General features: G+C 46.6%; 1 protein-coding gene across 1 annotated transcript; it reads left to right on the top strand.

The window, feature by feature from the left end:
• The first annotated feature begins 17,657 nt into the window (after window positions 1–17,657).
• Window positions 17,658–20,914, top strand: LOC101746170 (catalase). Its single transcript, XM_004933731.4, has 2 exons — window positions 17,658–17,842; window positions 19,201–20,914. The coding sequence occupies exons 1-2, from the start codon at window positions 17,735–17,737 to the stop codon at window positions 20,653–20,655; spliced, it is 1,563 nt and encodes a 520-aa protein (XP_004933788.3). The 5' UTR covers window positions 17,658–17,734; the 3' UTR covers window positions 20,656–20,914.
• Window positions 20,915–24,459: the final 3,545 nt, after the last annotated feature.

The following is a 24,459-nucleotide window of genomic DNA, read 5'->3' as shown; positions in this document are numbered from 1 at the left end:
TGTACCCTTTACTGCTGACACATCCCTATTTCCCTGCTCAGTCAGTGTTTCTAGTGGCCAGCAGTAAACTACAATTCCCATTAGCCTCAGTCCATTTTCGATCTCCGTCGCGACAACACGTTTGTTGGTTTAAAAGTTTTTTTTAAAAAGGGAATATCCAGAACCCGTATAACAATTTGGTGGCAGCGGTGGGATTTTAAATATCCCAGGACGTCTCCCAAGTGACTTGTGAACCAAGGTGACATAAAAGTGGAAAAGTGTTTCTTCCCGCGACCGGACTGGACTCACCATCACCAACGGAACAACACCTTCGTAATGTTTTATCAATTATCCATTATATATCTGTAAGTGTCTCAAAATATTTTCGCGAAGTGAATCTGAACACTATCAACGCCAAAAATCAAAATCAGCAATCAGCCGCTCGCTCAAGTCTCGCGTTATCGGCTGCATTCCATTGAAACAATAACCGAGCCGAGTATTTTGTTATGACTACCAAAGAGGAATCCAGACGCCTTAAACCGGACGCTGATAACATGGATTTAAACATTCTATTCAAATTTATTAAACCTTTCGATGGATCACGAGAAAGGCTAGTGCCGTTCATCAACAACTGTCAGAGTGCCTATGACCTAGCAACCGACGCAAGAAGACCCGCCTTATTAAAATATATACTAAGCCAATTAGAGGGCAAAGCGGAAAGTGCTTGCTCAATTAAAGAATTCGAAACGTGGGAGCAGCTTTCCGAGTTTTTGACCACTCAGTTTGGTGAAAAGAAGCACTATTCTGCTTTGCTCTCCGATCTACAGAGTTGTTATCAAAACAACGACTCGGTCAATCAGTTCGCATTACGAATCGAATCTTGCCTATCCAAACTATTAACTGAAATTAACATTTCACTAAAAAAGAAAAGCGAACTCGTTGGTCGCGTCGCTGCTATGCAGGATTTAGCCTTACATCATTTTGTCATGGGCTTAAAGCCCCAAATTTCCACAATCGTGAGATGTCGTGACCCAGGTGACCTAAACGAAGCTATCAACTTTGCCCTTTCCGAAGAGAAAATTTTAGAGGCCTCGCAAAGGAAGCATAACTTTATTCCGGGGCCCTCTAATAAAAACACGTATTCACGTCCCAATTACCGACCAAACCAACCTAGAGATTACCATCAGTTTAGACCGGTAACGTTTAACCACAACATAAATCGCCCGTCAACCAATAACACCAACCCAAGCAGTAACAGTTCGTATTTCTGCAGATACTGCAAGGCCAACGGCCATACTCTTGAAAACTGTCAGAAGCGTGAATTCAACAACAAAAGATTTCAAATAAACCAAAATCCGCGCACTTTCCAACCTCGACTAAACAATGTCCCTACTAATCGTATTAATTTCACAGAACACCTCACGAATACCCATGACGTAATCCACGATGTTAACGATGAAGGAATAGACACAGTCGATACTTTAAACTAGATCCTGGCTCGCGTAGGTGCTGTCCGGGTCAATATACAAAAAACAGCACATTTAATCAGCCTCAAACTGACAGACTTAACCTTATATCCAAGTCTAACCGACAGGGTAATCAGCCCCAAACTGACAGACTTAACCTTATATCCAAGTCTAACCGACAGGGTAACCAGCCCCAAACTGACAGACTTAACCTTATATCCAAGTCTAACCGACAGGGTAACCAGCCCCAAACTGACAGACTTAACCTTATATCCAAGTCTAACCGACAGGGTAACCAGCCCCAAACTGACAGACTCAATTCAAACAAATCCAGTACTCTGAAACCAACATCTGAGAAAGGAAACTTTAAGCCATCAACTACTGTGCCAACGCCGGTACTTTCCAACTGTAAGGAAATTTACGAAATTAACATCGATACCTCAAAGAAGTTATTACCTCATGTGCTGGTGGAATCACCAGTGTCCGACATTCCACTCACACTCTTGGTGGACTCAGGATCTGCCATTTGTCTACTAAAACAATCATGTGTTCTCAAACAACCACCTATAACTCCCGAACCAATAAATATAAAAGGCATCGATCCAGGCGAAGAAGCCACCCCTACATTAGGTTACTTTAATCTAAAATTTAAAATCAACGACAACAAATTAATAAACCATAAATTTCACTTAATAAAAAATATAAACCTACCCTATGATGGTATCATAGGAAACGATTTCCTAACAGCTAACAGTTGCAATATTGACTATAGTCGCGATGTTCTAAAAATAAATCGAAATGAAATCAAAATACACTTCTTCGATCAATATTATATCATTCCCCCACGTACGGAAACAGTGATTGAATGTTCTGTCGTAAATCCAGAATTAAAGGAAGGTGTTATAATAGATCAGCACCTTTCCAAAACACTCCTTACGGCAAACTGCCTTGTAAAGGTAAAAGAAAATAAAAGAGTAAACATTCCAGTCGTTAATATTTCTAACAAACCTACTAAAATCAGACGTAACCTTAAATTAAAACTAGATGAAATAGACACCTACCCAATTCAGACTCTCCTGAACGTCGAGAATGTAACTAAACGTACAAAAAAGGTACTAGACTCTTTAAGAACATCTCATTTAAATCAAGAGGAAATTGATGCCCTTCTTAATCTATGTTCAGATTACTCTGATATATTCCATCTTCCCGACGAGCCTTTATCCTTTTCTCCAAGCATCCAACACGAAATTAAAACCACTAATGACATTCCAATCCACACTAAATCATATCGGTTCCCGGAATGCCATAAACAAGAAGTAGAAACCCAAATCAATAAAATGTTGGACCAAGATATTATCACTCCATCTTCCTCTCCTTGGTCCTCCCCCATCTGGGTGGTTCCTAAAAAAGCTGATGCTTCCGGCCAAAAGAAATGGCGGATAGTAATTGACTATCGGAAACTCAACGACATAACTGTCGGTGAAGTGTACCCTATCCCTCAAATGACCGAGATACTCGACCAATTAGGAAAGAGTCAATACTTCAGCACCCTCGACCTTTCTTCTGGATTCCATCAACTTCTAATAAAACCGGAAGATGCACCCAAAACAGCCTTCTCTGTCCCGCAGGGACATTTCCAGTTCAACCGGATGCCCTTCGGCTTAAAAAATGCCCCGTCCACATTCCAAAGGCTGATGAATACATGCCTCACAGGCCTCCAAGGGTCTCGTTGCTTCTCGTATCTTGATGATATCGTCCTATATGCGTTTGACCTTAAAACGGCCATCCAGAACCTCAGGGTCGTATTCGAAAGACTAAGAAGATTTAATCTAAAACTCCAGCCTGAAAAATGTGAGTTCCTTCGGAAAGAGGTATCTTACTTAGGTCATATAATCACAAGAGACGGTGTTAAGCCTAATCCTGACAAAGTCAAGGCCGTAACCCAATATCCTGTCCCAAAATCACAGAAAGATATCAAATCTTTCTTAGGCCTTGTATCATATTACAGGCGCTTCATTCCCGACTTCTCTAAGCTTGCTAAGTCTCTTACCTCACTTTTAAAAAAGGACACCCCATTCAATTGGACTAATGAACAGCAACTTAATTTCGAGAACCTAAAAAATAAATTAGTAGAAGCACCCATCCTTATCTATCCTGACTTCAATTCACCTTTCCTGTTGACCTGTGACGCCTCTAATTATGCGATATCGGCCATACTATCACAAGGACCTATAGGGCGAGACCGCCCAGTCTCATACGCATCACGCACCTTAAATAAAGCCGAATGTAATTACAGCGTGACTGAAAAAGAATGTCTAGCAATAGTGTTCGGCACCAAAACATTCCGACCTTACCTTTATGGTCGTCGCTTTACGATCATAACAGACCACAAACCTTTACAGTGGCTATTCAATTGTAAAGATCCTGGATCTCGTCTTATTCGTTGGAGACTAAAACTTGAAGAATATGACTATGACATCAAATACAAAAAAGGGAAAACTAATTGTAACGCCGATGCCTTATCACGTTTCCCTGTAAACCCAGTAGAAAGTTTATCGCCCAAACCCACTGAAGAATCAAACCTACCAGTCGACCCTGACGCAACAAAGGACAATCACTTGAAACCATCTGAAGACCAAAACGTTACTAGTCCAAATTCTACTCAAGTCGAACCTACACCAGAAAGCGAACTCATCGACCTCGGTCCTCTTAGCGACATAAGTCCTTACGATGACTGTCCATTAGACTTCAGCCCACTCGGTACCCCTCTAGAACCCAACGATAATAACGAGGTCATTGATCCTCTAGCTATCCTAGATTCATCAAATGATGACTATCCTAAATTTTTAAAAGCTATGTCCGATAAATCTAATACCCTTACCTTCAACACGAACATAAAAGAACATAACCAAAGCATAATGAAAAGCTCTTGTAAAATCATAATAATACCCACATCTATTGACCTTGATGAATCAAACCCATATATCGAAGAAATCTTAAGTAATAACGAAAATTCAGACAGCATCATTAACGATGAAAAGGAGCTTTATACATTCAAAAAATTCTCAAGCTCTGGGAAAACCTTCTACCTTCTCTTTACAAAAGTTCACCACTTCGATGAGTCCTCATATAAGGACATATTCAACACATTAAAGAAAGCTAGAGACGAAATTATGCTCACCGAAACGACAACAGAAATAGCTATAACAGATTTCAAAAATGTTTTCGAAAAGTTATCTTTTACCAAAATATACAATATGATAAATTATCTTTTCCATGACACTAATATCGCAATCAACATTTATCACGATTCCATAATTTACCCCACACTGAGCGAAATACCTAAGATCCTGAAAGAGAATCACAACATACCTATCGCTGGACATCTAGGTTCATCTCGCATGTATAATAGAATTAAGGAGAAGTATTTCTGGAAAGGAATTAGATCCGATATAGACAACTACGTCAAACACTGCTCTCTATGCCAATCCAACAAAGCCCTACGTAAAATAAACCGAGCGCCAATGCAAATAACCACTTCCTCAACAAAACCCTTTGACCGAATTAGCATTGATATCGTTGGCCCTCTACCAGAAGCCGGTACTATCCAATTGCGGTTTATACTCACGATTCAAGATGACTTAACAAAATATTCTTGTGCCTACCCTATATCCAATGCTACGGCAGAAGATACTTGCGAATGTTTGGTCCACTTTATTTCAATATTCGGAATCCCTAAAATGATCGTGACCGACCAAGGCACAAATTTCACAGCTGACCTCTTTAAAAAGACCTGTGAATTCCTTAAAATAAAACAAATATGGGCTTCACCATATCATCCACAAACCCAAGGTGCACTTGAACGCAGCCACTCCACTCTTAAAGAATATTTAAAGTCATTTATCAACGAAAACCAAAACAACTGGCATAAATACGTTTTTACAGCAATGTTAGCTTACAATACCAATGTCCATACTACAACCCAGTTCACTCCCTACGAACTCCTGTTTGGCCACAAACCTTTCATACCAGACTCCATTTATGAACTCCACTCTGACACGACTTATCCCGAATACCTGAAAATGTTAAACCATAAACTTAGACTATCAAGAGAGAAAGCACTCCAGAATATTCAGGCATCCAAAGAAAGATCAAAGGAATATTATGATCGACACACTCGAATTGTAAAATATAAAGTTGGAGATTATGTTTACCTAAAAAATCACCTACGACTAAGGAAAGCTCTATCACCCGTATGGAAAGGACCCTATAAGATAGTCAAAATCCATGGTAACAACACCTTATCCCTATTAATAAACCGTCGACATGTTAAACATCACTATGATGAGGTCAAGATTGCACATGAAACGGGAAATAGATGATTGTATAAAGAAAACTAAATCTAATAACAATTACCTACCTTTATTGTTCTTCTTGCAGACTCTCGATCTGTAATCCTATCCTGGGAAATGAAAAGGAAGAGTACACTCATACTATCACCTCGAGCCCTGGCATCTATTTCGACCCGTATGGAGTTGCGAAAATTATGAATGACCACATTCACATCGTCATTCCATTTGACATATCCTTTGCCCCAATCCACATAGATAACATTAAAAACGTATTTAGTACTATACGCTACCTCTGTCAACAAAGTGAATCTGTCAATCACTTTGAATGTCATAACTTGATCCAACCACTTGACTCCCTATTCAAAGATATTATCCGAGACTTTGAATCCATTTCACATCTGACACCTTCTAATTTAAAACGCTCTGCTTGGTTTGCTGGTATTGGAACTGTTTTCAAACACATCTTCGGAACCCTAAATGAAGATGATGCACATAAATATAATAGAGCTATTGCTAAAATACAACAAGCCAATAAAGATATCAATTTCAATCTGAAACAAAGTATTTACATTTCTAAATCAGCTATTTCAAACTTTAACGCTACCATAAACGAACTTAATAAGAACCAATTCTTACTTGATGAAGCTATCGAAAAATTATCTCTTTCGGTTAAAAACATCTCTGTGGTCACCAATTCTATTAGCTTTAGAACAAACTTAGACGAAATTATAAATGTGTTACAAGGCAATCTGTTAACGCTTTCATTCAAAATCGAAGACCTTGTGAACAGTGTCCTGTTTTCAAAAACAAATACTCTTCATCCTTCTATTGTTACCCCTAAGCAACTATATGTAGACCTAGTTAGTAATGTTAAGAACTTACCTAGATTTAAGGACTTCCCCGTAGAATTGAACTTAGATAATATTAATATCTTAATGAATCTTGCAGAAATAGTATCATATGTCGTCGACAACAATCTTGTATTTGTAGTAAAAATCCCTCTCGTGAATATAGAGGCTTACAATTTATATAAAGTCATACCTATACCTGTACCGCACAATCCTAAATCTCCAAATTCATTTGCACTTGTAACTGCAACGAAACCATTCATTGGAATTAGTGAAAATAAGAAACTATACTTTACCCTTGATAGAATAAGTTCCTGTAAGATAATCATTGGACATAATTATATTTGTAACCTTGTAAACACATTCAGTGTTGTCAATCATCCAATTTGTGAAACGGAAATCATCACTAAAGCTTTAGAAACCTTACCTGAAACATGTACTACGAAATTCATATACGGAACAGTTGATATCTGGCATGAGCTGAATAATAACAAATGGATCTATGTAGAATCAAACAATGAAAAGTTGACTATTGAATGTGACCGTAAAATAACAGATATTATAATATCCGGAACTGGAATACTTACCTTGAATCCAGGTTGCACAGCATTCTGTAAAGAAAATAAATTAGAAGCAAAAAATACTTACAAAATTGATGTTAATCCTGTTGTTTCAAATTTTAATATAATTAAGGACATTTGTTGTAATGTAATGAAATTCTCCAAAACGAGCATCGATGTATCAATACCCCAGTTGCGCTATGTTAACCTTGACAATTTGAATGTAATTCACGACTTACCTATTAAGTCAACCGATGAAAGTTCCGATGATTTCCTGGATGACCTTTCTGATTATGTTAGTTTTAGTTTTAGCATAGTTTCATTTTTTATAATTTTAAGTTCTATTGCTATTTTCTATTTTGTAAAAACCAACAAATGTGTCTTTCGTAAAAGACTTTCAATAACAAAAGAACCAGATAGTATTTCTACAAGCTCACCAGCTCCTCACCCTCAGCCTCGTCTCCGTATGGAATAAACTCCCACTTACCATCAACTTACCTTTTCTTTCGCAAACTTACTTAAACCCGTAAGTTTACTCTTATGCGGGGGGTTGTTATAAGACGGCCCTGTACCCTTTACTGCTGACACATCCCTATTTCCCTGCTCAGTCAGTGTTTCTAGTGGCCAGCAGTAAACTACAATTCCCATTAGCCTCAGTCCATTTTCGATCTCCGTCGCGACAACACGTTTGTTGGTTTAAAAGTTTTTTTTAAAAAGGGAATATCCAGAACCCGTATAACAGCATGATTGACTTTAAATAAAAACTATCAGAAACACAGACATGACATGTAGCGCCTGACAAAGCTACAAAACCACCTCTCAACAAATTGCTATGACTTTTAAAGTGCACATCCTTTTGTATGGCGATTTTGTTATCAGCAGTATTTGGAGAACATTTGAAAAGTTAATAACGAATTAATTGTGTACTTGTTTTAATAAGGCATTATGATGTGTTTGTGATAATATATTATGATTATAAGTTCCAAAAATACTTTTTTTTTTTTAGGATTGAAGGATTACTGGTGGCCCTGAGGCCTTTCCAGTTTCACCAGGACAGGTGGGCGAGCAAAGGCTCAGCCAGGAGGGGTGGGATTTGCTAACAGTTGTCCGAGCGCCTCCGAAGGAGATCTAACAACTCAAGAGCAACTGCTTCGCGAATGAATCTACTACCGGATCGGAATCGCAAACGGCTGAGAAGTTCCGGCGAGAAACTCAGCGAGCTGATGCATGGGTTAGATTGCACGTCGAACTCTTTGTCGAGTTCGACAAGTACGGTTACCGGAGTCCCTAACCCTGCTCCTAGTGTTAGAGCTGAAGGCGTCTAATGCAAAGGTTATTGGATCTGATGCATCCGTAAAGACGTGTCTAGGGCGTCGACGGTGACTGGCTCCTGCGTGATCAGGATTCGGGCAGTAGTCAGCAGCGGCAACGATAAGGCGATTATCATGACGCATAACCTTATCGACATACCGTATGGTACGACGAGTACCGTTCCGACGCTGACTTCATGTATTTCTGGATTGATTCGAGGCCCAGGTCGTCCTGTAGGTCAACGTTCCTCACGAACCACGGAGCCCCGACGGCTAACCTGCAAAAGCGGGATTGTAGGGGTTGGAGGGTGTCTATATGTGTGCGGGCCGCATGAGCGAACACCACACTCGCGTAAGTCATGACGGGCCTTATGCAAGTTTTGTAAAGCGTCACCTTGTTCTGATGGCACATTGTACTCCGCTTACAGATCATGGGGTAGAGAGTACCGAGAATAAACGCAGCACGGTCACGAACTGATTTTATATGCGGGCGGAATGTCATCGATGCATCCAGGTAACGCCCAGGTACTTGACCTTCCTGGCCCAGGGTATGGGTTGTCTAAAGAGAGTAGTCGGGGGTGTGAGATTTCTTCTCCTAATCCGGGAGGAAATCCGTGTGGAGCTTCCCCTCTGAAATAGCACCGTAGTACTTTTCGCTGGGTTGATGTCTAGCCAAACATACTTTTTTTTATTTTTTTTTATTGCTTGGATAGGTGGACGAGCTCACAGCCCACCTGGTGTTAAGTGGTTACTGGAGCCCATAGACATCTACAACGTAAATGCGCCACGCACCTTGAGATATCAGTTCTAAGGTCTCAAGTATAGTTACAACGGCTGCCCCACCCTTCAAACCGAAACGCGTTACTGCTTCACGGTAGAAATAGGCAGGGTGGCGGTACCCACCCGCGCCGACTCACAAGAGGTCCTACCACCATTGATCAAGGTAACTAGGTACCTACCTTTGCTAACTCCGTTGATGTAGCGATTGGATGTGGATCTTGTTCTCTGATCAAGGACTGCCACTTGTTTGAACAACGCTCTTATGCGGGGCGACGACTTGGCGAATTGTAAAAAATCTATGCCACACTGTTCTTTAAAATTCCCAGCATTAGAAGGTTTTTTGATACGATGTTTTCGTTAATATGAATAAAATTGATAATTACTTGTTACAAAAACGGAAATACAATGGTTTTCTTATGGATATCCGTGTTATCAATAGCATAGCCATGAAGGTGTTTTTTTTTATTGTCCCTGTAGGCAGACGAGCATACGGCCCACCTGATGGTGAGTGGTTACCGTCGCCCATGGACTTCAGCAATGCCAGGGGTAGAGCCAAGCCGCTGCCTAGCGTTGAGTACTCTCCACAAGCCTCGTTTGAAGAAGGGCAAATTATAGCGCTCGGAAAACACCGTGGAGGGGAGTTCATTCCAAAGCCGGATGGTACGTGGCAAAAAAGATCTCTGGAAACGCACTGTGGATGAACGCAGTGGCTCCAGGTAGTATGGATGAACTCTACTCCGGTGGCGGGCGGTGCGATAGTAAAAGCGAGATGATGGAATCATCTTAAATAATTCCTCAGAACACTCCCCATGGAATATGTGGTACAAAATGCAAAGAGAAGCGAAGTCCCTCCGCAGACTCAGAGGTTCCAAATGATCCTTGAGAACGGGTTTATCGACAATCCGAACGGCCCTCTACTGTATGGAGTCAAATGGAAGTAGTTGGTATTTGGGAGCCCCAGCCCAGAGGTGGGAACAGTACTCCACGCGAGGCCGGACTTGTGCTTTATAAAGCAAAAGTCTTTGTCCAGGCGTGAAGTACCGCTTCGCTCTGTTCAGGACTCCCAGCATTTTGGACGCCAATTTGGCTTTGCCCTCCAAATGACTCCGAAACTGGACATCGCTTAAAATGTCGACCCCAAGTATCCCGATACTCGTGGAAGGTTGCAGGGGTACTCTTTGGAATTGTGGCACCATGACAAAGGGGTCCTTCTTCGTAGTGAACGCGCAAACTTGTGTCTTCAACGGGTTGAATTGGACTAAGTTCGATTCACCCCACTCTGAGACTCGCCCCAGAGAATTCTCCACTTCAGACACTAGCTTAGATCGTCTCTTTTGCACTACGCTCCGAGAAAGACTCTGATGACCAATATATCACGCATCCCCCGTGTTGTCATCTACATAGCAATGCATGCTATCAATAGATAGCATGTCATTGATATACAGGATGAAAAGCGTGGGGGAGAGCACCGAACCTTGTGGAACGCCAGCGCTAATGGTCATGATATCGGAGCAGTTACCGTCTAGAACGACCGTGATGCTCCGTCTATCCAAAAAGCTAGCGATCCACTTGCAGAGTCCCACAGGGATTCCTTATGATGGTAGCTTCGACAGAAGTACCCTATGCTAGACCCTGTCGAAGGCCTTCGCGATATCAAGGCTCACAGCAAGTGCCTCGCCCTTGCTCTCCAAGGCTCCAGCCCACCTGTGAGTAAGGTATACAAGAAGATCGCCGGCTGAGCGACCGTGACGGAAACCGTATTGTCTGTCACTAATCAGCTGGCGATCCTCAAGATACTTCAGGAGTTATATCTAATATTCGCTCCATCACCTTGGAAAGCAAGGAAGTTATCGCGATAGGCCTATAGCTCAATGGATCCGACTGGTCACACTTCTTGGGGATAGGGTGGACGTGGGCGGTCTTCCATGAAGACGGAACTCTGTTAGCACTATACAAGAGGCGATACAAACGCGTTAGCGCAGGTGTCAACTCAGGGGCGCACGTTTCCAAAGCCACTGCAGGGATGCAATCTGGCCCACTCGACCTATGGACGTCCAGAGCCTGGAGGTCTCGCCTGACTGCATACTGCTTAAAGCAGATCTCAGACAGAGAGCTATCACACCAGGGGATGTTGGGTGGTGTAGCACCCCCCTTATCGATAGTGAAGTTCAAGGCGAAGAGCTTGACCAGAAGGTCAGCCTTCTCTTTCTCACTATGGGCCAGACTGTCATCGGACTTACGTAGTGGTGGGCGACAAGACTCGCAGAAGTTGTCTTTTGTAGCCTTAGCCAGCGACCAGAAAGTAGGGCTCCCAGAGGGTTATCCTTTCAGTCGCTTGCCAATTCTGGCAACTTGCTCCGACTTCGCCTTTGCAATGGTCCTCTTATAGGATCTAGAGGTGGCGTTAAATTTCCTCTTCTCCGAAATGTCGGGGTCCTGGTGTCTCTTAGCATCATTCCATGCCGCGTATGCGGACCATTTGAGGTGTGCAGCATCTCTACTGGCTTTATTATACCAGGGCTTGCTGCGATCCCCAACGGGCACCTCAGAAGAAGGAACGAATAATTCCATCCCCTGAAGCACTAGCCACAAGAGGGACAGGTCCCGTTGCTCGAGGCTCCGAAGCCGACGACAGCAGACATCCCCCCGGATAAACATGCACACCCCCGCCTTACGCAGGAAGGTGTGCTCCAATGTGTAGCCGGAGTATTCGAGGTACAAAGTGTCATCCGGGGCAGATATCTTCGTCTCTGTCAGGAAAAAGAGGGCAGGCTGCGCCGTCTCTTGCGGTCCGCCCGGTTCTCGCGGACTGGGTGGGCCGCGACCGCGGATGCCTCACCTTCCGGCTGACGCAGATGTTGACCGGCCATGGGTGTTTTGGCCGGTACCGCTTCAAGATAGCCGGAAGGGAACCGACGGCGCAGTGCCACCACTGCGCGGACCGCGACGAGGAAGACACAGCGGAACATACATTGGCGCGTTGCTCTGGATTCGATGAGCAACGCGCCGCCCTCGTCGCGGTCATAGGAGAGGACCTCTCGCTGCCACGCGTCGTGGCTACGATGCTCGGCAGCGACGCGTCCTGGAAGGCGATGCTCGACTTCTGCGAGTCCACCATCTCGCAGAAGGAGGCGGCGGAGCGAGAGAGGGAGAGCTCTTCCCTTTCCGCACCGATCCGTCACCGTCGAGCCGGGGGCCGGAGGCGGGAATACGCCCGTACGTCCCGGCCCCTGTAGGTAGCGGCCTCCCCCGGTGGTCAAGGGGCGACCTGAGGGGGTGAGGCCGCGCGGCGCGCTACCAGCACTCTAGCGCGCTGCCGTGGAGTGAATAGAGCGACCGGTCGACGGTGTATCGCGTCCCGACCCGGCAGGCTGGTTCTGGTCCAGCGGGGTATTCCGGGACACCAGCGGCACCGTCTGGGTGGCCCGACGGGCTGCCGTACCGAGACGGCCGACGTTTCAGAGCCTTCGATTCGCCTCGAAGCCTCCGTCGGCTGGGCGTCCTTGGGGTGAGCCACGCCGTCTGGTTGTAGTGTTGACCGCGGTAGCCCCCCTACCTCATCCGGGTTCTGACCTCGGAGGGGATCGGACGTCGGGTGTAAGAGTGCAGGGGAGTCGTTTAGTGGGTGGGTCCTAAAATCCTTGGGCCCGCGGTCTGCTCACAACACCATGCAGATCGTTGAGTCTCACATACCCCGCGCGCCCCTTTTGCGCGGGGACCTCGTAGGAGGTTCGGCCCTCTACCCGAAAAAAAAAAAGGGCTGCGCCGTCTCAAGGTGGTGATGTACGGCGTCAAGGTTGCTGTGTACGCCCTTGTCATGGCTGAAATCCACATTCCATCCACATCCGCCGAAAAAACTTGAACACGTTTGCTCTGCATGCTCCAAGCATCACCAAGACTCACCTCCAACTAGGAGTAGGAAAGGAAAGGAATAGAACTGGCTCTCCAACCCATATGCCGCAACACAGCTAGGCTATTTGGCGGCGGATTCCAGTTGGAGGGTGGTCGCCAGCCAGTCGGACAAGGTCCTACCACCGGTCGTGTAATCGACTCCCGTTTAGCACCACCAAGGGGTGTCTCGCGCCCTATCTATCAGATCCAATAAGTCTTGCATTAGACGCCTTCAGATCTAATGCTGAGAGCAGGCTTGGGGATCCCGGCAACTGTACTCGTCGATCTCGGCAAAAAGTTCGACGTGAAACCTAATTCATGCATCAGTCTGCTGAGCTTCTCGGCGGATCTTCTCAACGTTTCGCTATTGTAATCCGGTAGTACATTCATTCGGAAAGCAGCTGCTCACGAGTTGTTTAGGTCTCCTTCGGAGGCGCTCGGGTTGCTGGCTGAGCCTTTGCTCGCCCACCTGTCCTGGTGAAACTGGAAAGGCCTCCGGGCTACCAGTAGGTAATCATTCAATTATAAAGAAGTAAAATAAATGTGTCATTAAAAACAAAACGTTTTTCATGTGATAGTATTGTATGCAATAGTGTTTTTACATGAACATGTTTTCGAATGATAAGGGCTATTAAGTCGAGACAGTAATTAACTAAAATGTGACTAATGTGAAATGTCTCACTAAATATTTGTATGTAAATTAATGCAAATTTAATGAAACTATAATTAAAGTTTATTTTACTTTTTTGGTGTGTAGTTTCACCATGATGGATGGGTAGAACATAATAAAATAAGGCTTGCTTAGTTAATATACCTAACCGGGAGGCAGTGACTGGGTTTTTAGCTACTACCTAAATGCCACTTTTCCAGTCGATCTATCACTGCATTGGAATTTAGATCTGCTGAGAAGTGCGGGCAAAAGACCGAACGAGTTGTTACTGTGGGCAAAAAAATGTCACATTGAACTTTTCGATGAGTTTGTCGATCTGCGCTTTAGTTGATATTAGCACTTGCACTGGCAAAATAACACTGAAGTTGTATCAGCTATCCAGGTCACCGAGTTATCCAGGATGAGTTCCAAGTACTTGACTTTCCTTGACTAGGGTCAGGCCTACGTCACTCCGTGTACTTACACGCTATAATTACCTACCGCCCGGCCAAGCGGTCTCGGTTTATACCGCTCGAGTAGTCTCTGCGTGTGACCATCTCTAGTCTCGGGCCGCTTGCGGACCATATTCAGTGAGGTTTTCATAAGCGAAGCGAACGCACGTTGTTCAATTTTATTCGTACGCGTACCTAAGATGCCGTCTGGTGCCTTATGTGCAGTAGATAGGTGCAAGTCAAGTAAAAGAAGGGATAAACTCCTAACATTTTTCCATTTACCTGTCAATGAAGAAAGGTAAGTGATAAACTATTACTATTTTTTGTCGTTTCGACACAGATTTACATATTTTTGTTACATAGAAACGTCATATTTACCTTAAACACTATTTGAACAACGTTTAAAAAAGCTATTTTTACTAGAATAAAACTATGATAGTATTTGAAGGACAGTCGCGCAAATACCTACCTACCTACGAAACTTCCAACACAAGTCGCGCGGCGCAGTGACCTTTTTTTTTTTTTGCTGTCATCTCTACCAACTACTTCAAGTGCCAGTACTGAACAAGAATCTAAGGAAATATCGACACAAACCAAATATTCAAATATTCGCGAATTCTCGCATCGCCGAAGTCCGAGATGCGAGATGGTCGGATTGCTTAGAAGGACTCGTGCCCTCTCAAAGATCTTACTATACATAGCTCGTACTCTCAAATCGAATACGGTAGTAAATATGCCCCCCCCCCGTAGGACCTTCAGGCCGACTCGCGGCGTTCGATGATGATGAAAAAGCAGAGCTGCTGGCCGATACATTACAAACCCAGTGCACGCCCAGCACTCGATCCGCGGACCCTGTTCATGCAGAAATAGTAGACAGTGAGGTAGAACGCAGAGCCTCCTTGCCATCCTCGGATGCATTACCACCTGCCACCCCGTTCCGACGGTATATCTAACCGCGTTATTAAACTTTTACCCGTCCAACTCATCGTGATGTTGGTATCTGTTTTCAGTGCCGCTATGGCGATCTGCAACTTACCCGCGGTGTGGAAAGAAGCGGACGTTATCGGCATACATAAACCCGGTAAACCAAAAATAATCCTATGAGTTATCGCCCGATTGGCATCCTCATGTTTTTAGGCAAACTGTATAAGCGTCTGCTCTACAAACGCCTCAGAGACTTCGTCTCATCCAGCGTGTTCTCATCGATGATCAATTCGGATTCCGCGCTAATCACTCATACGTACAACAGATGCACCGCCTCACGGAGTACATTCTGGTAGAGCTTAATCGACCAAAACCGTTATACACGGGAGCCCTCTTCTTCGACGTCGCAAAAGCGTTCGATAAAGTCTGGCACAACGGGTTGATTTTCAAACTTTTCAGCATGGGCGTACCGGACAGTCTCGTGCTCATCATACGAGACTTCTTGTCGAACCGCTCTTTTCGATATCGAGTAGGAACCCACTCGTCCCTGCGACCACTCACGGCTGGAGTCCCGCAAGGCTTCGTCCTCTCTCCGCTCCATTTAGTTTATTTATTAACGACATTCCCCGTTCGCCGCCGACCCAGTTAGGCTTATTCGCTGACGACACAACCGTTTACTATTCGAGTAGAAACAAGCCCCGAATGGCGAGGCGCGCATAGATATCAACCCAGCGATAAGCACGGCAGTGTTATTTCAAAGGGAAAACTCACTGCTTATTTCCTCCCGCATTAGGAGCAGAAATATCTCACCCCCGATCACCCTTTTCGGCCAACCTATACCCTGGGCCAGGAAGGTCAAGTACCTGGGAGTCACCCTGGATGCATCCATGACATTCCGCCCGCATATAAAAACAGTCCGTGACCGTGCCGCATTTATTCTTGACAGACTCTACCCCATGATCTGTAAGCGGAGTAAAATGTCCCTTCGGAACAAGGTGACACTTTATAAAGCTTGCATAAGGCCCATCATGACATACGCGAATGTGGTGTTCGTTCACGCAGCCCGCACACACATAGACACCATCCAATCCCTACAGTCCCGCTTTTGCAGGTTAGCTGCCGGAGCTCCGTGGTTGGTGAGGAACGTTGACTTACACGACGACCTGGACCTCGATTCAATCTGCAAATACATGAAGTCAGCGTCGGAACGGTACTTCGATAAACCACCGCTGACCACTCTCCGAATCCTGATCACGCAGAAGCCAGTCACCACCGACGCCCTAGACACGTCTTTACTGATCGATCAGATCCAATAAATAACCTTTGCATTAGACACCTTCAGCTCTAACACTGAGAGCAGGCTTAGGAAACCCGGTAACCGTACTCGTCGAACTCTATAAAGAGGTCGACGTGCAACCTAACCCATGCATGAGTTCGCTGAGTTTCTCGCCGGATCTTCTCAGCGGGTCGCGATTCCGATCCGGTAGTAGATTCATTCCCGAAGCAGTTGCTCTTGAGTTGTTTGGTCTCCTTCGGAGGCGCTCGGGCAGATGTTAGCAAATCCCACCCCTTCTGGCTGAGCTTTTGCTCGACCACCTGTCTTGGAAAGGCTTCCGGGCTACCATAAATCCTTCAATCCTTCAATCATAAAAAAAATTACGAAGGAGAACACAATAAACAGCAGCAAACAGCAAAAATATTCTACGCTATAATGTATGACAGCGTTAACGATATTTCTGTTATACAGCACGTGCAATAGGAGTGATTCATAGATAAGTCAGGTGACCCGGCCGTTATAAAAAGGCGGTATGTGCCTCGCAATGGACATTCGTTCGACTGCGTTTGCCCGGTACACTTACTATATCCTTGTTACGTTGTGTGATTAAGTGATTGTTGTACGTACTGGTTAAGGTTGGATAAGTGTTAAAGTGAATTAAGTTATCATATTGTTGATTAAATCAGGAATCAAAAAGTGACTTCGTTTTACTTTGTGTTCAACTAAATAGTGTCTACCCCTGATTCTATATGTACGTACGCATTATGTTACTATAAAGAAGTTGAAAATATAATGTTTGAGTTCTGTCTTCGAACTATTCCTACCAATACCGAACTTTTTTTTAAATGACTTCTAACTATAATAAATATTAAGCCTCATTATGGGCAGCCGCCTTCAGTTAGACATTGATCGTCCGCCCATTGTAGTTTAAAAAAATCTATTTTTTATCGTACTAGTTAGATTATACGAAGTCCTGCTTTGTTCAAAAATGAGAAAGCCACAATACTAATTAGACAAAAAACGATTACAGCCACAATTACTTTATTTATTAGAGAATAAAACTAAGTACGGAAACATAAACAGTGTTTTGTTTTTATTACATTTTCAGTTTTAATTAAAACAAATATAACCATTGCAAAACGTTATAAAGTGTTCGCAATACTGCAATATAAAGTCTGATCGGTAGACGTCGGACATATTGTTCCAGTTTTCGTAAAATGCACTGTCGTGGTGCTTAGTGAGAGAAAATGTTACGTTTGACGATAGCGTTGCTTGCGATGGTCGCGGTGGCAAAAACTGGGAACGAGCCAGCGCCGGCAGCCCAGCAGATAGTCGCGTTCAAACAGAGAACATCGGTAAGTTAGAATGTTTTAACTTTTTTTTTTGGAGTTTACTCCTTTAGAATCGATTTACATATATAGGCCCGGGGTATGAAAATTATGGGGACCAAAATCGTACTAGCATGTCACACGAAATGCTTTATGCGCCTGATTGGCTCCTGATTGCGTGATGCGTGCGCGCGCCAATCAGGAGCCAACGCGCGGCCGCGTTATCGCAGGTGACGCCGGGCTGCTGCGCCGGCAGTCCGCCACAAAGCCTCGTACTGATCGCGCGTTTCTCTCATTATGGTATTTTCATATATTTGTTAGTCGTTTGTTTTGTGTCTCGTTAATTTGTTAATAATCTGTAGTGTATCGTGTTGTCGTAATATAGAACTATTTCTCGTATTGTTTCGTTTAATTTTTTATATCCAGTAAACTCCAGTCGTGCGTCGGAGCGGACACACACACTTTTTTTTATATATGTTATTCAATATGGCACTGTATAGATGGGAATTTGTAATAGTATTTTGGTATTCTAGGCCAATAGATTTTTTATTAATTTCAATATGTTTTTTTTTGGCATACAAAGGGTTTAAAAAGTATTTACAGAATTTTACCATCGCACCGCCCGCCACCGGAGTAGAGTTCATCCATACTACCTGGAGCCACTGCGGTCATCGACAGTGCGTTTCCAGAGGTCTTTTTTGCCACGTACCATCCGGCTATGGAATGAGCTCCCCTCCACGGTGTTTCCCGAGCGCTATGACATGTCCTTCTTTAAAAGAGGCTTGTGGAGAGTATTAAGCGGTAGGCAGCGGCTTGGCTCTGCCCCTGGCATTGCTGAAGTCCATGCGCGACGGTAAGCACTCACCATCAGGTGGGCCGTATGCTCGTCTGCCTACAAGGGCAATAAAATATATATATATATATATATATATATATATGTCGTGGATAACGACTTTTAGTAATATTAAAACGGTGGTTTTGATTATTATTTTAAATGATGAAATGTTGTTTTGATAAATATCACAAAACGAAGGGTAGACTCCGTAACGCCACAGTATAAAATGGCGGTACGTGGACAGAGTCGCGGCATTCCGTGTCAGACAGTAATTCCGTCCCTCTCAGTCAGTGAGTCTCTGTCAGTCAGTCTGTCGGTATGTGCAACGAAACTGTCGGTTTACCCTGTCATTGTGAAAGTTGTGTGTGTTGAGTTTCAATAATTATTATTGAAAAGTTTTATTGACTAAACTGAGTTCAATCGAATACGAGCGATGACGGAACCTACCGCTCAGCCATCCCTGACGTGTGCCGACATATATATATATATATTTTGTAAAATATGTTTTATTTCAGCTATTAATAAAATATTATGTGTGATTTCTTTTCAGGGGCCCATCGGTATTATGACAACGAGTGCTGGATCGCCAATCGAACTCAAAGATGCGAGTAGCACATTGAACTCAAATCTCATATTGAATGAATATTTTATGGATTCATTAACTCATATAGTAAGAGAGAGGATTCCCGAGAGGTTGGTGCATGCAAAAGCGGCTGGAGCATTCGGTTATTTTGAGGTTACGCATGATATTAAGAATATTTGTAAAGCCAAATTATTTAGTAAAATAGGAAAGAAAACTCCAGTGGCAGCAAGATTTTCTCCGGTGATAGTCCAAAGAGGAGGTACTGATACTTCAAGAGATGCGCGCGGGTTTGCTATTAAATTTTACACTGAAGACGGTAATTTTGATATCGTGGGATTCAATACGCCCATGTACGCGTACAAAGATCCACTGCTTTTTTCATCATTTGTGCGAGCTCTAAAACGAAATCCAGCTACTAATTTAGTAGACGGTAATACGCTATGGGACTTTTTGACGTTGCAACCGGAGAACTTACATATGTTTTTGCTCGTATTTGGGGATAGAGGTGTGCCAGATGGTTACAGGCATATGCCAGGGTTTAGCATTCAAACCTATCAAGTTGTGAATGAGAGTGGAGAGAAGCACTTTGTTAGATTTCATTTTATTCCTGACGCTGGCATAAAAAATCTAAACTCTAAACAAGCACAGAAAATATCCGGTATCGATCCAGATTACGCCACCAGAGATTTGTATAATGCGATAGGAAAGGGTAAATTTCCGAGCTGGTCTGTCAGTATCCAGATATTGACATTAGACGATGTGAAAAATGCAAAATTCGATGTTTTTGACGTGACGAAAGTATTACCCCAAGATGAATTTCCCCTAAAACCACTCGGTCGTTTGGTTTTGAACAAAAATCCGACGAACTATTTTGCAGAAGTAGAACAGTTGGCGTTTAACCCAGCAAATCTTGTGCCGGGCATTTTGGGAGGACCGACCAAAATTTTCGAAGCAAGACGTTTAGCTTACAGAGACGCTCAATATTACCGGTTAGGTGCTAACTTTAATAAAATACCGGTAAATTGTCCGATTCAAAATCACGTACTTGCTTACAATCGCGATGGTCGACCTCCCGTTAAGGATAATGGTAAAGATACCCCCAATTATTATCCTAACACGTTCAATGGACCGGTGCCTTACAAAGATGAGAATAGAGTTGACCTTATCGAGATATACCAAGATGATCCTAACAACTTCGATCAGGCTAGAGAGCTGTATATGAACGAAATGACGAAAGAGGAACGAAGCAGACTTGTCGAAAACATTCTGTATAGTCTTGGTGGTGCTATCGAAGAATTGCAGGATAGAGCAGTGAAAATTTTCACAATCATACACCCAGATCTTGGTTACAGAATATCTCAAGGTCTAAAAGTGAACCGAACGTCGTACTACCGGGATGATGAATGGCTTAATAATAATTAGATAAATATATCAAAACACACACGGTCACCTGGACCTTAATCTGTATTTAGGAGTTAGAGACTTATAAACATACTTATATACCTTTACATCATGCATATATATGTGTGTGTATAAATGTCGATTATGAATATCCAGACATAGAGCGAATACATCTCTTCGTCGCCAGAACGTTTACCCCAAGAGGAAATCGAACGCACAACCCTCATATAAAATACTGGTTAATTAATATTTTACCAAAAAAAATGTTAATTGGAGATCGGATGACGCGGACCAAAACCAGCAGGGGGAGTTGCGGGCTCTCCACGCCCTTCACTCGCTGAAGGGTGCTCCTCCTGGAGACGCTCGGGCTCCCTCTCTTTTCCCCTTTCTTCCCCCTTTTTCTTTTTTCTTCGGGTCACGTCCGACCCGTTTCGGACGTAACCCACGGGTGGTGGTGGGCCACTTTTGGCCTGCCCTTTGATGGAGAAGTGAGCCGGCGTTGCTTACGCATCTTCCGGCCGCTGGTCGCCATGTCCCCGGCTTCGGCTACAGGGGCACGCCCTCCAGAGGGGGGTACCGGTATACCGGCGTGGCTTCGTCGTTGCTGCTCTTTTGAGCGTCGGGCGGTGGTCTGCCGTGTTGCTCGTTGCACTCGGCGGGCCGCCGGCCAACCCGTAATCCTCACCACGTGGGGGACGGGGGCCGCTGCCGCGAGGCACGGGGCCGCGAGGACGTAAACCTCTTTAAAAAATGCCCCAATCCTAAGCTCTGGTGCCCGGCGATGGGATGAATGGCTGGAGGGAGTCCAGTCCCGAGGGTACCAACCAGACCCCAGGGGACCGACCCCTGGTTAATAAAAAAGGACAAATGGAATAATGACAACAGTTAAAAAATTATTACCCCAGGAGGGTACCTCCCGTTCTGCGGGGGGAGAATCCCTCCGTGCGGTCGAGCGATCGGCCGCACGCTGCCCCACCGTTTCTGGGGGGGGCAAACTTTGTCAAGACGAAGGGGGCGACGGCACGGGTCGCGTAAGGGACAGAGTTCCCACCGTGCTACTGGAGCGCTGCGACAGCCTGATTTCCCTGCACTCGGCGCGAAGCTCCGCGAGGGGCGACGCGTCAAGTGGAAGGGAGACTCCGGCGCTGTTCGCCGATAGTGTTCGGCAACGGACTCGGCGGAAGCGGAAGTCGGCTCGACGGCCGGCGTCCTCCGCTCCGTCTGACTCCTCGGAGGGTGAGCCTGCCAGCGCCAAATATATGGCGTTGGCGGAAGGGCCGGCGACTGCTGCGGCGTCGCCCGCCACAGGATTTGACTTTAACAAGCCATCGTCTTGCGGACTGGACGCTGCCTCTTCGGCGCAGTCTAGGGCCGCCTGCCGTGAGGCAAAAAATAATAGAAAGCTAGAAGAGATCGAGCGGCTACAGCGATCCCTAACGCTGGTGGGTCCCTCTGACACCCTCCGATCATGTAAAATAGCCGGAAAAATTGTTGAGACCATTGCGGCCAAGTCGACTGCAGGCCTCAAGGGCTCAGAAGTGTCGGCCATGAAATCTGCGGCCGCCACACTTGAGGAAAGGCTGCAGGACGTCGTGGACCGCACCACGACGACGGAGACGGCGGGCTTGCGGCAGGAAGTGGCTCTGCTGCACACCCGCCTCGAACAAGTATCGGCCGAGAATGGCCTGCTTCGGGCGGAGAACGGTCAGCTCCGCGTCGACATGGCTGAGCTGCGAACAATGGTTGCCGATCTCATCGAGCGGCAACGCGGCTCCGCCCCTGTCCCTCCTCCGCCCGAAGCAGAAGGCCTCACTGAGGTCGAGGAGCTGAGGCGGCAGCTCCTTATACAGGAGGCGCGCAGCTCCAAAGTGGAGCGGGCGAGACCGCCCCTCGCCCATGAGGTGAAAGGCAGCGCGCCTGTGCCCGCACCTCGTAGAACAGTGGCCGCTAAAACTTATAGCGGCCCCAAACAGACAGCCACACCTGCGAGGATTCCCGCCGCGACTGTCTCGCGGTCAGCAGCTTCGGGGGCAACAAGATCTGCCCCCCCAAAGAAACCGGCATCCGCTCCTGCTCCGCTCCAGCCTGCGAAGGCAGGGCCCGGCAGGAGCCGGACAAAGAAGAAGGGAGGCGTCAACGCCGCCAAACCGGCACCGACTCCCCAGCCCCGCCCGCTGCCCCCGGCCCCGGCCAATATGGAAGAGGCCTGGACAACGGTGGTGCGGCGCGGGCCCAAGAAGGTGGCGGCGCCTGCTGCGCCGCGCCCCAAGCCCGTCCCTGCGGCCGCTGCTCCCCGCCAAGAGGGTCGAGCGGAGCCGAGGGGCCAAAAAAGAAGAGGAGGAGCACGCAGAAAGCCGCGCGCCCCGCGGTCGGCTGCAGTGGTCGTGGAGCTGCTGCCGGCCGCCAAAGAACGGGGCATCACGTATCACGACGTGATGACCCAGGCGCGCGGCGGCGTAAATGTGGACGCCCTCGGCGTGGAGGGTGGCCTGAAGGTCCGGCAGACAGCCAACGGGGCCCGCCTGGTAGAATGCCCCGGCACAAATTCCAGCGCCGCGGCAGAAAAACTGGCGGTCCGTCTGCGGGAAATCCTGCCGGACCCCGAGGTGGTGCGCATCGCGCGGCCCGTGAAGATGGGAGAAATCAAAATCACGGGCCTCGACGAGTGCGCAACTAAGGAGGAGGTCGCCGCGGCCATCGCGTCGCAGGGCAACTGCGCCCTCGCCGACGTCAAAGTTGGAGAGCTCCGGGTGACATATTCCGGAACCCGGACGGCGTGGGCGCGTTGCCCGATTGCAACGGCAACCCTCCTGGCCACCCCTCCACAGGGGCGGCCTTCCGACAGCCCAGGAAGGCTGCGCGTGGGCTGGGTAGTGGCCCACGTGCAGCTGCAGGATGCCAGGCCGTGGCGCTGTCTTCGGTGCTTCGGCACCGGCCACGGCCTCGCCAAGTGCCCCTCGACCGTGGACCGCAGCGATCTGTGTTTCCGCTGCGGCCAACCGGGGCACAAGGCAGCCTCCTGCACCACAGCCGCGCCGCACTGCGTCTTGTGCGACGCGGCTAAAAGGAAGGCCGACCACCGGGCCGGGGGCCCGGCGTGTAAGTCCGCCCCCTCCTCTACCAAAACGAGGAGGGGCGGCAAGAAAAATAAAAAGAAGGAGAGGCCGGCTGCAATAAGGGCAGCCGGCGAGTCAGTTCCCGCCGCGGCACCAGACGAGCCGCAGGGCGGGACAGACGAGGGAGCGATGGACGTAGCCCCGTAATGGGTTGCGTCCACCGCTTCCTCCAGTGCAATTTGAACCACTCCGCCAGGGCACAGGATCTCCTCGTCCACACCATGGCGGAGTGGTCAATCGACGTCGCTGTCGCTGCGGAGCCGTACTTCGTCCCCACCGACCAGGACTGCTGGATCGGGGACGTCGACGGCTCCGTGGCCATCGTACTGAGACAGTCCGCGGCGTTACCCCCCTTGGATATGGTGGCCAGGGGACCCGGGTACGTCGCGGCTAGGATCGACGGGACCGTCGTGATCGGGGCGTACTTTTCTCCGAACAGGAGCCTCGCCGAGTTCGAGCGGTTTCTGGGCGGGCTCGAGGCGCTTTTGCACCGCCTCGGGTCCCGCCCTGTCATCGTCGCGGGGGACTTCAATGCCAAGTGCACGGCTTGGGGTTCCCCCCGCACGGATGCGAGAGGCGAGGCCCTTTCGGAGTGGGCGATCGCGACCGGCCTCTGTCTCCTAAACAGAGGCACGGTCGCGACTTGCGTGCGGTGGAACGGGGAATCTCACGTGGACGTGACGTTCGCGTCCCCGTCCGCCGTGCGCCG

The sequence above is a fragment of the Bombyx mori genome, chromosome 22 (assembly GCF_030269925.1).
Source record: "Bombyx mori chromosome 22, ASM3026992v2".
Classification (NCBI taxonomy): Eukaryota; Metazoa; Arthropoda; class Insecta; order Lepidoptera; family Bombycidae; genus Bombyx; species Bombyx mori.
This window is presented reverse-complemented; position numbering and strand designations above follow the sequence as displayed.